Here is a 17,626-nt window from a genome sequence, read left to right on the forward strand (position 1 = left end):
TAAAATAATAATGTGAAAAAGCTTGAAATTAAGGATTCAGTACTTAAAACTGTGACCAACTACATATTTTATTATGTTGATATTCTCAGCTTAAACTGCATGTTAGTTTTTAACTTTAAACTTACTCTGAACTGCAAATGAAGCATGAGTGGTCTTTTGCCTGATTCAGAGCTGCAGCAACAGGAGACAACTTGACCTCATCCAAGCCTCACTTGCACCTTTTAAGCCCCAGCACATCTGAAGGCATCCACCTAGCGCTAACAAGGACCAGCCTGACTGTGCTCTTTATCCCAGTGGTACTGCACAAATACACTTGTAAGGGGCATTAACAGTCGATAGTGTCGGAAGGTGAGAAGTATCTGGCTTGTGTGAAGCACAATGGGACTACAGATCTACTAGTTCAGGCCTTACAACGCCTTCAAGTTCACATCAATCAAAGCTGTCTGTATATGTCCAGCTGAGAAAAAGTGAAACAGCAGGGGAAGCTTGTTGCCGCATATCGAAGGGAGAGCGGGTGTGCAAAGCGTGCTCTCTAGGGTGGATATCAGTCCATCTTGAGGAATTTCTGAAGAATTTCTCAAGCAAACTGCGCCAATGCCTGTACTTGTTAATTATATACAAAAAATCCTTTTATAACTTGTGAGTCTGAGAGGTTTATAAAAATGTGAGCAATTTATTCGGTACTATGCAGAAATTCAACAACATCTCAACATAATTACACACAGAAACATAATTATCACAAAACGCACATCACATTTATTCATAAAAAAAACAGATGAACTGTCATGAAACAATACATAGTAATACGTATGTGGAGGCAGAAATATCCTTTAGTGTAACCGTTTGGAAACAATACAGATCAGAAGAGTGGGGCCATGCAGCAGACCTCCTTTTAAAATCTACAGACCTCAGTAGGTGAGGTCTGTGGATTTTAGAAAAGCTACTTATTAAAACAGGCTTATATCTTGGACAACAACAAGATTAATTAGTAAACAGTGAATCTCTCAGCCAGCCAGTCATTGGGCTACATGGTTGCAAGTTAAAAGGCTGCTTCAGGTGTTTTGTTGTCATCATAACCACCATTGACTACGATAAAATACTTGAATATGCTTTAGGCAAAAAAAAATTTGCTAAATGAGAGTTCAAGAGGTCAGAAATATTTTGAAAAATTTCTTCATAGAGATTAACAAATTCTACTCGCCTATTAAGATGAGGATCATATTTTGTTGTATTTGGATGCTTCATTGCCCTTAAAAGAGTCATAGTATAATCCTCCGACTTTTTGATACCTGAAACAGTCAAAATGACTATATGACACCTTTGTTCAACATGATTTATTTAATTTCCAGTTTAAAATGTTATTAAGAAACTTTATTTCTCTGTAGGTTGCCATTGTTTATGAGCAATGCATTCCGGGTAGTGACGTCAAATGGTGGCAGCACTAGGCTAGGCACAGTGGTCTGTTTACTGGGAACAGCGATAAGCAACGATGAGCTCCTCTGTTCAGACTTTTCATTTTGAACCAGAGTGTGATCTAAGGCCCAAGGAAAGAGAGGAAGGGAACTTTGAAGAAAATAGGGATGGAAATGGAGACCACGGCCGTGAGGAAGAAAGAATTGGCCATTGAAGGTGGTCTGGTTGTGGCAGATGCTTGCTGATGCTGACAGGGAAAGAGCGTGTCCGCTGTAAAGCGCTCAATTTTATTTCTGCCACAGTCCATGGTACTTATCTGTGTCACATGACCTGAATTATTAATTTATCCATTAAGTGGTTCAATATTATATCAATATAATGAGAGGCATACCTACTTTTTTGATCTGCCTTGTATCACAGCCAAATAGTTATGATCCGTGAAAGGGGAGTGAACATTAGCTTGTCACTGTAAAGTTGCATCAGACATGCATTTCTCTGTCTGAGTACATGCATCGGTCATAAATGGTGAACACTGTACACTCACATATGTCAGGCTGCTTGACTGGTATGAAGCATTGTTACTTTCTTCCAGGTGCCCAGTGGCTGCAGGTCAACAGGAGCTGATGCTGAAGAAGTCATGGGGTGGCACGGGTACACATCTAACACCTCCTGCTTTTTGCAGGTTTTGGCCCGGTTTTCACGGATCACTTGTAGATGTCTAGGATCCTTCTGAGAAAATATGGTGGGCACTGCATCTGATTTTAGCTGTTGTTTGTATCCACTGGTGAGCTTCCTCAAAAGCTGAGGCTGATGAAATACCTCAAAAGCATCTGGGCTAAAATTATGAGAGCACAGCCGTTAGTCTCTTGGCAGCTGGACTCTTTGACCTGTATCCTCCTACTTTTTTCTTTAACTTTCTCTCTTTCGGAAAGCTATGGAAGCTTACCTTGCTTTCCCCGCTGCCCTTGGACTGTAAATTACAGCCAAATGTGCACAGTGTGTAAATTTATTATTTTCCTTGATGGACAGAGAGAAAGTGGCAACCACAGGTGACAACCATACTACATCATCATCCCAGAATGCATTGCGCACTTGAAAACATGGCGGCCCCCCCAGCCAAAACTGAGATGGGATTTTTGCCCCTGCTTGTGGCCGAATATTTTTCTTGGTGCACACAACCCCGCCCTCTCAACAAGCCCCACGAAAGTGGAGCAAAGTACTGTGTCGGCTTGAGGGACCAAAGCCCCAGGAGGGTGAAATAAGCCAGAAATGGAAACGCTACCTGGGATTTGAAAAACCCCAGGCTTTTGAGTGGCAATGGAAAAGGGGCTAATGTTACTTCAAAGCTTTAAATCTACCATTATGAAGGTATCAGTCGTATGAAGGTATCAGTCGATTTATAAAAGATTGTACGTAGTACAAATAAAATTAAGAACTCTCTCTCTCTCTCTCTCTCTCTCTCTCTCTCTCTCTCTCTCTCTCAATATATATATACATATATATATAATTATAATTCATGTCGTAAGGTGGAGCATTTGTGGAAATCTACAAAACTTGAAGTTCACAGATTGCATTTAAAAGGAGTTGATCTTGTCACTTAATTATACTCAGGCCAGATCTGCATATTTTGCTAGTCTTGTGAAAACAACAAGAAAAACTCTAATGTCTTGTTCGATACCATCAGTAATATTGTATCAGCCTCAACTCTGCTGGCACCTGTATTTTCCACAGAAGACTGTAACAATTTTTTAAACTTTTTTGTGAAAAAAGTTGATGAATCAGGGCAAGTATAAATCCGTCTTTTGATTGCATGTCCAGTATTGGCCCTTCAGTATGCTTATGGTCCTCATTTACTCCTGTCACTGAGGACAACGTTAAAGTTTTACTGAAAAAGATGCAATGCTCTTCCTGCCCGTTAGATGTTGTACCCATATCACTGTTCCTGAACACTTGAACATTTCTCTTTCTTCTGGGTCAGTCCCAAGCTTATTCAAACAAGCAGCCTTAAGCCCTATTTAAAAAACTAAAACAATTTGGACCCATCGGACCTATGCTATTTTAAAATTGCCTTTTCTGGCTTTAATTGCCTTTGATTTTTGGCTCAGCTCTTTCTTTGTCACAACAAACCCGAGCAGTGCTTGCATCACAGCAGACAAAGCCTCAATCTGTCTGTCCATCTCTCGTTCCATCTTCCCATCACTCATGAACAAGACACCAAGATACTAAAACTCCTCCGCTTGAGGCAGAGACATTGAGAGAGGAAAAATGCTTATTATAATTTATTAAATATCACAATGAATTCATTGTCACTGCATTGTAATTTGCAGTGACAATAAATACAATTATTATAAAAAATATATATATATAAAAATATATATACCACCACCCCCCTATATGGGGGTGGTGGTACCATTTATTTATTTATTTATAAACATTTATTAGAGGATCAGGACCATTTAAACCTCATTGTTGCCTTGCATGGTTTGTAGTCTTGACATGGTCTTTATTTTTTTTTATTTTTCATCCTTAGCAAGTTGCATTTTTGCAGGACCATAACATAAAGGCCAGCCATGTGAATACAGATATGGAGCTCTGGTAATACAGTTGAGAAGGGAAAATAAGATGTACCCATCATGCAGGTTGTTTGAAGCCAGTATAATGCAGCTAACGCTAAAACCCACCTGAGGCTTAGCAAAATGTAAGATGTTTAATTATTGTACCTCTTAAATCTGAAACAACTCTTCTCAATAATTAAAATTTTTAATTAGACGAATATAATAATGAGGCTGTGAAGACAGGCTGGGCCACTCATGTTTTTAAACTGAGCCTGTACAAAGAGTAAAGTGAGCAATCATTTCTTCTCCAGCCATATCTCCATGCAGATAATTGTTATACTGATATCAGTCCTCCAACTATAAAAATGAGAAGAACCTCAGAGACCAAGGTGGAATTGAGAAATTGATGTGACCTAAATTATTGGTGGCTGATAATGGAGGACAGAGGGTATAATTTACTGATGTCTTCTCCTTGCAGATTCCACTTTTCCAGTAAAGAGTACCCCCTCATTGCGCTGCTCCCTTTGTCCCCCTATAGGTTAACCACACAGACAGTGGGGCAGATATTGCAATCACAATTTAATTGCACAGATCAGCACGCTCACACACTATACAACAGGATGGGCCTGTTGGAATGCACTGCAGGAAGCTTGGGGTTGTTACTTCACAACAGTGGGGCCCCTCCCTCCTTGTAAAGCCCAGGGCCTGATTACAGCCTGGTCACGAACAGATTAAAAACCCCTCCCCCACCCCCATCTCTCCAATGCATCCCCGCACCACAGACCTCAACTGCTGCTGTCAGACACAGTCTGCACATCTGGCTCCTAATCAGACGGTCCCAAAAATAGACAAACTATTGTGGGTCAGAATAGAAGTGCAGATGGGAAAAGCTGGGAAGGATTGGATCAAGATGAAGGAGGACTAAAAGGGAAGGCTGATGGCAGAAGTGTCCAGAGCCACATTAACTAATACACACTCCCAAATGCAACTAAGTAGAGTTAAGCACCTGTGAGAGTACGTAGATTTGAGTGACATCTGGATTTGTAGATTGGGAGATTTGGAGGTATAGACAAAGTGTGTCCCTCGGCTGTGCTTTGGAATGAAATTAAATCTTTCATTGGCCTCTATTAAAGTGCTGCAAAACATTCACTTAACAACTGATGCACATACAGTTAAATGGAAATATTAGGATTCTCCATTAAAGACTTAGTTGTTTATTAAGAAATATTTATGTAATGATATCTGATCTTATTCTTTATCGCTGGAAAATAGTGTTAAAATTGCACTTCACCAAAATGTACTTAAGCAACAAAATAAAAAGAAGTTCCACACCACGTACACTTCAGAGGGCAGCATAAAGAGGACAAAAAATATGATAAACTAGATTTTGCAGAGTTGCCATCTATGTGCTCATATGTGGAGAACAAGAGGGATTCAACTGCACCAGAGAGCAAAATAGACTGGTGAGAATTCTGAATCCCAGAATGCACAGCATCAACCTTTTTTCATGACCCCTCCCAGGAAGGAGGAGTCACAGCTGGAATCCGCATTACATCATGGTGCTACAACACTTGGCGCACAGCAGCATTACTTTCTCTTTGCCCACAGCTCTCCACAGGCAGCAATGGGGAGGACACATATGGTGGGGCAAATAAAACGAGCCATGATTTCTTCAACGAAATCATGGCTCCACAAGCACAGTCTTCGTTCAGGGTATCTGTTGACTTAATCCCGTCCAGAAAAGTGACTAGTCCCCTTGAACTGGCTGTCTGTGTGTCTGCAGAAAGGATCTGATCATAGATTCTCCAAGAAGAGACAGTCCCCCTAATTACATTGACAAAGGATTTTTCCCCACTGCCTGAAGTAGACAGCAATGAAACCACAGCTGTCTGCACTTAACAAGCGTACTAGTATCGAGCAATGCCCCACATCCTGCCGCTGGACTGAGAGAAACCACTGCATCTTATTTGTTTGTCGGTGCAGTTCCGACCAAGAGAACAAAAGCTCATAATTAGAAGCTCACATAGATCACACTGCTATCATCTGAATCTTCTTCAAACATTCAGCATGCCAAAGTGAGCGAAACTTCGTCAGTGCACTAAGAACAGATGCGAAGCATAGCAAGAGATTAAGTCATGTTATTATCGAGTCATTGTTACTTTAAATACGGTAGTGCTTGCACCAGTTCTATAGCAGTAGTATCTCAAGGTAAATGGCCTTTAAAGCCACAGAACACCAGTGACATAAAATTATGATATTGACTTCATATATTTGTTTATTGTCACTTGTAGTAATGATTTAGAAAGCAATCCTGATTTATAAATGCACTCAATAAATGGTTGACCAGAATAGGTCAGTTTTTTCAGACACTAAAATATGTCTTTAACATTTAAAGTAAGATACTTGGACTGAAAAAAATTCTGACCTATGATAAAATATTCAAACATACGTATCACTCTAATCTAGAAATCTTTTAAACTTATTAAACATTCAAGGAAGCCAAACAAGGAAGGAAAGAAGAAAACTGTATTAAAACTAAAGAGGTCAAGATTTTGAGGACCCGCTTGATGACAGCATTGCCATTCACTTAGAAAGTGGAGCATATCTCCCTGTGTTTGCTGCTTTGTGTTTCCCTTCTCTAAACAAATCTCATACAGGTGGACTTTGCTTTTAACCGGCACCTGCTAAACTAACTGAGCTGAGACCGAAACTGTTGAGATTCTCTGTCAGTGTGGAAACCCTAATATATACACAAACAGAATCCTCTTAGTGTGATCAGTGAACTGTGCAGGAACAAAGATGAATTCAGACTCATTCTTTAATTTTTTTTTTTTTAAGTTTTGAATTTGAGGATAGCAAGAATCCTGTTAAAGCAGTCTTCTATTCACAGCCCAGCTCTGTACAGTGCTGAGTGCCCACTTGAATTCTCAGTGTCCTCTGTGTTCCTGATACATTTTTATTTATTTATCCTTAATAAGCTTAAATAAATAAGATTAAATAACTACTTTCTTACTTAAATTAGGTTTATTTTGTAGTTGCAGATTATTGCTGGTTATTATCAGAACTTATATTTTAATGTTTTTACAGACAGCATTTAAACTTAACTGGCACCTTTTTATTGACCAATCCTAAGTACTTACTTTTGCTTCCCAGGAATTTATAAATATTTTACAAACTTATCTTAAAGGTCAACACTGACATGTTGACACATCATTTTCAGAAACAACAGTGTTTGGCAGTAATCTCACAGGAAACGTAATTTTTACTTTACACATACTTTATGCTTCCACATGGCAGTGTGGAAATTGGAGAAGCCTTAGAATGATCGACTAAGTGCAGCCTGCTCATACCTTCTGTGTCCTGGCCCCAGCTGTGGGTAAGCAAAGAGAGGATTGCCATTCCTGTCCACAGCCATCTGACAAGCCACCGCCCCCGTCGCATCTTCTGTCAAGCCTTATTGCCTGCCCACCTGGACAGAGCAAAGAGAAGGAAAAATGAGGAAAAGAATTATACTCCATTCAAGCATCAGCAAACCCTGAAGGCTTCTTGTCACAGCTGTGACTAATAAACAAGCTCTAACCCCACAGCATAGCTACTCAAAAAGCATTTTCATTTGGTCAGTATTTTGGAAAGGTGATTAATCTTCTCTACCAATTTTGCTGAAGTTTGTACAACACAGCAACATTTTCTTTGTGGAAAAAGTACAAACTTCTAAAACACTGGTTATACAAATAAACTCAATCTATTTTTCAACTTGCAAAATATCAACATAAAAAAAATGCAGACAATCCTTCATTACTGGTCCACAGGCAGGTAAGTTCAATCAAAACGCATGACTTGAAAATTCTGTTGGCCTTATGATCACCTTGCTTTTTCTTTGTGGATATTTTTGGTCTTCTTGGGTTAAAAATTATTTTTTTTTAGTCTCTCCCTATATCCCAGACAAGACAAAATATGGATGAATTACTGTCTCATTAGAATCAGCCTTTTTTTAAGACGTTGGATTTATAACACTGGATTTTTGTCCTGGGAAATTTTGTATGTGATTCGGGTTTTTTTTACTTTAAATTCACCAGCAAAAAATTCACCTGGGGGAAAAAAATAAATAAAAATCACTTCCAAAAATGTCACCTGCCAAAATCCATCTTTAAATATTCAACCCCAAAAAAAGAATTTGCTTACAAACCTTTATAAAAATAAACTCAGCATAGACAGGGACTAAATTAATAGGATGAAAGAAAACCAGGAAAGGTTTTCAAGTTCTGAAGCCGGATTTATCCATGTCTGCCCAGAAGTAAAGGATAAAGCAAAAAAGGGCAATAATTAATCTTTTAATATATTAAAGCTATAGTTGGTAATCCTGCTGAGAAACACTTTTTGTTATACTGGGTAAAATTTTCCTTCCATCCTGAAAGTAGTCAATACGTCATATATTCAGAAAATGGAGGTTAAAAAAAATATATCGATCTCACTAGGAGCTGCAGGCCTGTAAAAACTCTAACCAATCGGTCCAAAGGGCAGGGATTGGTTTTGTTCCTGCTCTCACCCCTCCTCTGTCCTTGGAGTTCCAGGGTATTGCCTTATCTATCGGTTCTAACACATGGCAATCATTGTGACGCACTCAGTGTGCGTGCACGTTGCTTGTTAGTTTCAGGTAGGATTACTCATTCAGTGAATATTAGAATTAATATAATGAATAGTATGGTGCTGTTCTGTATGAATAGTACCCTGAGATGTTAGATGATTCAGCTCTACATTCATGAAACTGACCTGAATTTATCAGATGACTTTGTAACAAGCGGTGATTTCATTTGATAATTATGACCATTTGACCACAGAAATTGGGTTTTAGAATGTTAATAAATAATATCTAAAGTTTACTACTTTTGTTTTAATAGGAGGTCCTAATATGTTCTCAATCTGGAAAAAAGTGAACTATGCTTTCAGATATAAAGTTGAATAAACTTACTGATATTTGGGCAGTTTTATGTTTATCTCCAACATTGTGAAAAAAGATACATTTAAAGAAATGCAAGCCAATACACATTGGTTTATTTGAATAAATTTGAATATGAGGGTCAAATTGGGGTGATGGATGGGCGAAACCACAGCCTCAATTTGCAAAATGATTAGCAGAAAAAAATAGCAAACCTTACTGGTTTTTCCAATTTACAACTGGAACACACTTGAAGATGAAGTTAATACCAGTTTTAAAATCTGATTTTTGATGAAAATCAGAGTATTCTAAAATGTAACTAACTTGGACTAAAACGTCAGCGAAAATAAAAAAAGAATTGCATGCAAATATGAAAGAACACGTGCAGAATATACTAGCATTAAGACCATGCTATAGAAGCTTGAGTCCAACTTCTGAAACTTTTTTGAAGAAGTCATTCCATTGGAAAATCCCAAGCTAAACCTGCAAACTTGTATTTAAAAAAAGACAGAAATGCAAGACAGACACCACGTTTGTTCCGAACACTGGGATGGACCGTACTGCAAAGCTAGATTGAAAGTAAATATGCCTGCTGAGGTTCAAGGAAAAAAAATCAATGAAGGGTAACATATACAGCCTCTTGATCTTACTGCCACTCTGGGCTGCAGAGGAAGGCCATTTAATGAGGAACGGAGGCGTTTCTATTTGTCTATAGAATTTGATGTCACACCTTCCTCACAAGGCTTCTTCTGTGAGCAGGCGATAAGCTAAGATATCAGCGTTCATACCACATTCCAATGGGAGGGGAACTGCAGTCCCTTCACAAGCATCAGGGCCATAATATCAAAGAAGGTTTGACAAAAAACAAAGGCGCTTTGGAGCCTATCAGCACTTCATCATTTGAAATGGCAATTTCTCTCCCTGTTTCACTTGAGTCATTTTAGACAAACACCGAACAATGGCAAAAAATCCTATCTGGACACTGAGGAATCATGAACGAAAGCACTATGGAAGAATATCCGAGGGAAAAATGCATCTACTAGCTGCTGATGTTAGTATTCTTGAATGACAGTTAGGTACAAAACAGCAGGCAGGATGAGACATACCATTTGTTGGCTGTTTTTGCCACCATTGAATATAAAATCCTACTAAAAATGAGGTGCAGGTCATATATACAACTTTCCAAATTGTTGGAATTGTTGGACTTGTGTTCAAATATTGCAAATGACTAAAACCACTAAAACATAAATTGCTGACAGTGGCTTTTACTTAAAAAGTAGCAAATACATTATAAAAACAATTAAATAACCAATAAGCTAATAATAATAATAATAATCAATTGATTTTATTTTAGAAACCTTGTCTTTTATGTTCTGTTCACCTTTAAAAAACTGTTTTTCTATCAGGACAGTTTGACTTTCCTTTTTGTCTTGGGTGCAGCATGTTGCAGGCCTTTTACCATTGTACCATTTTACTAACAACTTCACACACCCAAGTCAATAAACCTGCTCCTATACATTTACTCAACACAAATGCACTTGTTTCAACATGTATACTCATCCATCCATGAACACACACACACACACACACACACACACACACACACACACACACACACACACACACACACACACACACACACACACACACACACCCATATGATCCAAATGGTTGAAGGTAAACTACAAATAAAATCTACAATTACTATTAAATCAATGTGGGATGCCTACATTGCTTTAAAGCTGCAGCAGGGAGTTTGAGAAAACCGTGGACTTAGCTTGAAAATTTGAACAAGCACACCTTACAGCTTCCTCCCCCTTGATCTCTGCTGTGCTACAACCCTCCCTCCACAGCTCCTCCCGCACAGCGGATCCAGCCATGCTGCTCCAATGTTTACCTGTCTTTGTTTTTCTAACAGATGCCGCTGAAGAAATAAAGCAGGTTGTTTCTCCGTCATTTCTCCACACAGCTGAAGCCCACCAGCAATCTTGAGCTTGAATGATGGTAATGATGTGTGGGGTACACGGCCTAGGAACCAATCAGAGCCAGATATTCCTTCTAGCTCTGATTGGTCGTTTCTGTCCAGGAGCGGTGTATTTCAATAGGACCAATGGGAGGAGCCAGATTTATCCCACAGATTATTTATCTCATATATTTACTTACAGTTTTAACAAATATGTAAAAATTAAATAAATACAAAATTTACCTACTGCAGCTTTTTATAAAGTTAATCATGCAATTAGGATTCTGTCTCGATACATCCTTGTTGTAGAGCAAATCAGCCTTGTCACATGTAGGACACCGCTTCTTTATAAAGTATGCCTGAAATTCCGAGTAACACAGCACCCCCCTTCCCCCATCTGTTGTTCTGTACTGCATTTATTAGGCTCATACACATTTCCTTCTAAACAAAAACAAACAGCTGTGGGAACAATTTCAAGCTGCAAATGCACAGGGAGTCAATATTTGGAAACTAAAGCAGCAACTGCAGGCTGGATACCCGAGCAGATAATCTAACTAATTAACCAGCAAACATGAAGTGGTTAAGCTTGCGCTAGTCTACAGAGCAAAACAGAAAACAAATGCATATTCTTTACAATAATCAGTTTCACTAAATTTAGCAGGTGTTTGTTAGACATTTTAATTGAAGGCTGGGTGGCAAATGAAAATAACAAATATAGCTGTTATAAATAACATTATTATGTAATGATATACTTAATTATTTTGCAGCAAGAATAATTGTTGATTTTCTCTATTAAAACAAAGCAATTAGATAGTGTCATGCAAATATATTGTGTGAATACCGTGTCACTGTGGCATTTTTATTCATAGTTATCATATTATGAAAATCTCATACTAGCACTCAGATACTGTCCTCCTTTTGGACTCTTAGAATGTGACAGAAAAACAGCACAATCTGGGTCAACCTGAGGCCACTTCCTGAACATTAAGGATGTTCTTCTCCTTTAATTAAATTCTAAACAGTCAGCCACCCACCAGAGAGAAAGTGAAAGAAAAAGGATACATCTGACGTATGAATTTTGTAATATTTACCCATTTAACACTTTTCCTAGTGTTACGTTTGCTTGTTTGTTTTTAATAGGATAGTGAATACCTTGGTTTTATTTAAGCAAAATGGAAAGATTAACACAAAATAATATAAATAATGCACATTCACAAAAAAGAAGAACTGAAGAGGACTAAAATAGAATACATTTAGAAATATATTCAAGAATTTGGAAACTCTAAATGAAATTGAAAATTAAAGATCGTTCTGATTTTCAATGAGAAAAATCTAAGGGGTGCTTATTTGTGCATAACTTCTTCTTGAGATATCCCAAACAAGAAACCACAATCAAAATCAGTTAACATTATTTGCAGTATAATCACAATATTTCTAAGTAAAAATGTGTTAATGTCTGGTTAAAAGTAGAATAATTCTCATTGTTAATGTTCTTTCATACCATGAAAAAGTGTACATTTCAAGCATTTATGTCAATATTTGTTTACTTGCTTAGCAGTGAATCCCTCTTGACATGTTCCCAAACACGTAAACTGATGTACTCCATGAGAAGTCTGAACAGCAGGAGACTGCAATGTTCTCTTCTCTTATAGAGTGGCAACAAGAGAGATTTCATACTGGTTTCCCATTCACGCTCTGCCCTCTCATCTCTCGGTATCCCAGTGGTGTTCCCTTTTGAAGCAGATTTGATTCTTCACATTTGTACATCTATCTGTCTTAAGAGGGCCAACCATGATTGCTTTGATCCTTTTCACTGGAGAAAAGTCAGACCTCAACAACCAGCCACCCTGAAGAGAGAAGTCATTTCCTTTAGCAGCTCGCTGCAAATCTTCTCCTGGTTGACATGGGAACACTGTATGTCAGTTACATTGGCCAGCTGTAATTCTCCAGCAAACTTACTCATAGATCTATAGCAAAACATGGCTCCAATTATAGTTTAACAGCTGTTTCATGAGTCACATAATGGCTGTACATTATAATATAAAATTTAAGTTGTGCCACTCTGCTTTAACTTAATGCATAACATCCCAAAATAGATGCAGAAAGAAACCCTTCCACAGTAAACATATCTGCTAAATAAAAACAACTTATTTCAAGGTTTCCTCTGCAATAATTTAATGTTATAATAACAGCCTGGTCTAAGTGACAAATCAGGTAAATAAATTATGGACACCACTCAGGAATAGCATTTTAATCATCTCCCTAATAGGGTGTTGTTTCCAGCCAAAACAACACAGACCCATTGGACCATGGACTCTACTAGATCATGGTACTAGATCATGATGATGTACTGTCTCATCTGGCACCCAGATGTTAGCAGCAGAATGTAAATCCCACAACATATGATAAACTTCATATGTGCAGGGTGTGCACTGATTAGTCATGTGGCTGCAGCTTGTCAGGACTAATCAGGAGGAGCTTAAAGAGGAGCAGATCCCATGAGGCAGATGCCAGACTGTTTGCTCACTCAGCCTGGTAATTAGGCCCTCCATTCTTGTCATTATGTTCCTACTCTACTCCTACACTTCCCACAACCACTATTGAGCATTTTTATTATGGATAAACCTTACATATACAGACACACGCTCACAAAGCCAACAAGTGCTTGCATATACACTTCTATACAGATGACTATTGGAAGACTAGATGACATACAGTACGTTTGATAAGAAAATGTTTTTCAGTCATTATAGACTTAAAATTGGCTTTGACTTGGGGTAGGGGGATGAGTTGAAAACATCTCTTCTCACTAATGGGTGCAATGATGAAGAATCAGTATTGCTTTTTCATGTCAACGGCATCTGTTAGTGGTCTTTTTGTGTTGCTTTATTAGTGCCGGTATGTACCAAAACAGTTAGGGAGAGGGTGGAAGGGGGCCTGCACTTTAAAGCTGGGGCGATATGAATTTACAGACAGTATAGTTTTTTGTTTTGAACAATTCCAATAATTATCACTATATGGTTTCAAATTAAAAGTCCCCTTTTGAAGATGTATTTAAATCAATGGAAACTTAGAGAACAAAAAGTAATAAAATATTAACAGATTTAATTTTAAAATGGATATAAATTTTACAATAAATTCCAATTAAGAAAAGCATTATGTTGATATACAAATCCTCTTTTCATTTACATATCCCATATTTTACATTTTATATAGATGCTTAAACATTTGTGACCCTATATCCTGCAAATTAGGCTTCATGTATTGTCTATATTATTGATTTGTACAGCCTACCTTTATAATTGTTATTGGTATTTTCTGTTGATAAATAATTGAAAATGTTTTACTGCCCACCACCACCACCACTTTTCAGTGATTCTGGTAGAAGCCAAAACATTTAATTATAATTTTGACACCCTCTTAAAATATGTCTTTTAACTTAGGCAAAATAATATGGCCTGAGTCACACTCTTGACATAGGCCATTATAGAACAGCGGGGAAATGCATGATCTACTCAACTGGTGATCTAGACAAGTTTACAAGTGCTGGGTAGCATCAAGAGGAGGTGATTTAGGCAAATAATAATAACATTAATATTAATAATATTATTATTATTAATAATAATAATAATAATAATAATAATAATAATAATAATCTTAAGTTTTGTATTTGTTGTTTTGGTCAAATGTAATAATTGTAATTTTTTTCAGTTATTAAAAATAAAATTTCACAATTATAAAATACCTTGTACTGTTGCTTTTTGAGTTTACCAAAAAGAAGCTATCAATTTCAAAGTATAAGAAAAAAAAAGCTCCACTTTATAAGTATAAAGAAAAATCGACATGCTGTGGCACTTTTTCAATTCAATGGCAGTAATTGAAAGAGAAAGTAAAAGCAAAAGGAAGAATGGCAATTTCAGGTTTTGTGAAGTCCTCAGCTATTTGTTTAAACACAAGGAAAAATAAGTGATACAAAAAGCAAAGAAATAGTGTTGGACTATTTCTTTTTAGGGAAATGTATGTTTGACTTGCACACAGCATCGAGACAACTTCAAAGTTAAATGATCTGGTAAAGATCTGGAAGTGCTATGTCAAAAACCTGGAGATGAATTTCTTCTTAGAGTGTGTGTAATCTGTGTAAAATAGTTTCATCTGTGTGAATTGGTTTTGGTTGTTATGTTTAGAAATGTAATTCATAGGCACTTCTGCAAAATCACTGTCCCAGACACAAAACACATATCTTTAACGCATCATTTGGTCAGGGAGGTAGTGACGACCCATTGATACATTCCATTTGCTAAGCAAAAATGCTTTACTCTTTTAGTGATAGCTACAGTGAAAGATCCATGCAGGCTGTTAACTATGTGACATAAACGGTAACGGATAAAATTATCCAAAGGCAAAAAAGGAAAAGTACATAGAGTAGCTAATTCACCACTCTACTGGACTTTTATCTTGAATATTTTATGAGAAATATTAAACCATAATTCCAATGCTAGTGCTCTTCTTTATGCTGAATTAATCATCAGGCTTATTAAATAGGACTTTCAGAAATGTTATTCAGCTGCAAATAACTTAACTTCTTGTTGTGTATTTGGATATCCCATCTGCTCTAGCAACATTGCAAATTCCCCACTGGTGAACCAATAAAGGCCTAATGTACCATTCTTCTCCATTCCACTAAACAATTGACTATTTACCATTACTTTGGTTGAATAGGCTCCTCTAAGCATAAAGGCATGATTTAACATTTTGCTGAAAGCCAAATCAATAGTGAATTAGTCTCACTATCAATAATCACCGATAATGATGCATAAATAACTACCTGAAAAGAGATGATGGTTTTATTAATGATTTTCCATGGAACAGTTGGAAGATTCCTAGAATTATTTCAAACTGGTCAATTATTGCAATTTATTCTTGAATGATCACAAATAAAATCTGGGGTTACAAACACAAGTGTTTTTTTAATCTATCCTACAAAATAACCCTCGAACCAGGGTGTCATTTATCCATTTTTCAAATCAACTTAGTTCTGTACAAGGTGTTTGGAGTCTGGAGCCTATCCCACTTGCCATTTGGCAAGAAGTGGGATACACCTGGGATAGGTCTACAACAGAGCCAACACAGAGACATATTAGATTAAAAGAAACTGTATATCCTGGAATTCAAGTTAACATGGCGGGTAAATCTTTGGAACATTTCCATAGTTGTTGTTTTTTTTTCCCCAAAAAACCCGTAAATTAAAACTTTGTCATCTGAGGAAATGCAAATGTAGGAGATTCCTAAATATGCAGTGTTTAGCAAATTTCACCAAAACAGCTTTGCCATAACATAAAATCCAGTTCCATGAAAAAGTATTCAAAATGTAAACACATTCACATTTTGTCACATTACAACTGCAAACTTCTGTTTAATCTGGGTTTGTGCAGCCATTCTATCAATGCCTCAGAGGTTTGTTAGAGAACTTAACTCATCTGTCATTTATTCAATATTATTACAGTTTTATTTTATTTGACATTTAACGGTTGTAGATTGTAACTGTGCAGCACTTTGGTACACTTATCGTTTATAAATGTGCTATGTAAATACATTTGACCTCAGCATATATGAACAAACAGCATCATGAAGACCATGGGACACACTAGACAGGTTAGGAATACTACCATGAGGTAATCTAAAGTAGTATAAGGTGAAAAAAACAACACTTCAAGCTCTGAATATCCCATGTTGTGCCCATTCTCCAAAAATGTAAAGAATATGAGACAGCTGCAAATGCACCAGAAATGGCTACCCATCTAATCCAACAGGCCTACCAAGAGACAATTCATCATGGGCACAGCCGACTATTTTAAAATCCTGCTGTGTGAACCAGCCTTTAGGCTCACTAAAAGTCCTAAAAAGTAGAATATACACATCTTCCACTTCCATTGACGAGTTTTAACTTCCTGTAAAATCGTAGAAGATAATTTATTATTATATTGACTTTTTGAGGTGTGTTCAGTTTTTCAGATGAGAGTGTGTGTGTTGCATATTAACAGAAATGGCATCCACTAATATGTGATGACTGATCCGTAGGAAAGAATGAGAGTGCCAATATAACTTCCAGGGTCAAATTATTATAGGTAATATATTTTATGCTTAACTTAACTCTTATTTTATATATATATATATATATATATATATATATATATGTGTGTGTGTGTGTGTGTGTGTGTGTATGTATGTATGTATGTATGTATATATGTGTGTATCATTGTGTCTTTGCTCTAAGAGCACTGCTACAGATCTTAGCTACAACTGTGTGTTGTGCTGCTCACCTTGCTTCTGAAAAACAAAAAGCACATTTCTGTCCTAGTAAGCTCATACAGGAGAAGCGAACGCTGCAAGTCAAAGACTTGATGCAATCTGCAGGGATTACTTAGAAAACTTTTTAACCAATCTGTATGTATGATTTGATAGAATTGACTTTGTGAGGTGCCTTGAGATGGTACGTGTTGTGACATGGCGCAACATAAATAAACTGAATCTAATTGAATTTCCTGGCTTTTTGAAGGCCCCTACCCACAGTGGAATCTATGTAAACAGTAACATTCACAGCCCAACCCTCCAGGTGTTCTCCTGGATGTGTCAGAAAAAAACGTGATAAACAACAATAAAAAGTAGTTTATGTAAACTCTGAAAGGTGAAATATATGCATTTGGATTATCATTCATATGGCTCAGAAAAAATGCCAAAAGCTAAATCTAAAAACCATAA

The 17,626-nt window shown here is 37.1% G+C and overlaps 1 protein-coding gene across 2 annotated transcripts in view; it reads right to left on the bottom strand.

Annotated features, from left to right (window-relative positions):
• Window positions 1–7,437, bottom strand: part of LOC105922149 (protocadherin-15-like) — a 50,887-nt gene extending 43,450 nt beyond the window's left edge. For both annotated transcript variants that reach the window (XM_036125844.1, XM_036125843.1), the window contains exon 1: window positions 7,319–7,437. In XM_036125844.1, coding sequence (XP_035981737.1) covers window positions 7,319–7,409 — 91 coding nt within the window. In that variant the 5' untranslated portion in view covers window positions 7,410–7,437. The remainder of the gene's footprint in view (window positions 1–7,318) is intronic.
• Window positions 7,438–17,626: the final 10,189 nt, after the last annotated feature.

The sequence above is a fragment of the Fundulus heteroclitus genome, chromosome 22 (genome assembly GCF_011125445.2).
Source record: "Fundulus heteroclitus isolate FHET01 chromosome 22, MU-UCD_Fhet_4.1, whole genome shotgun sequence".
NCBI lineage: Eukaryota > Metazoa > Chordata > Actinopteri > Cyprinodontiformes > Fundulidae > Fundulus > Fundulus heteroclitus.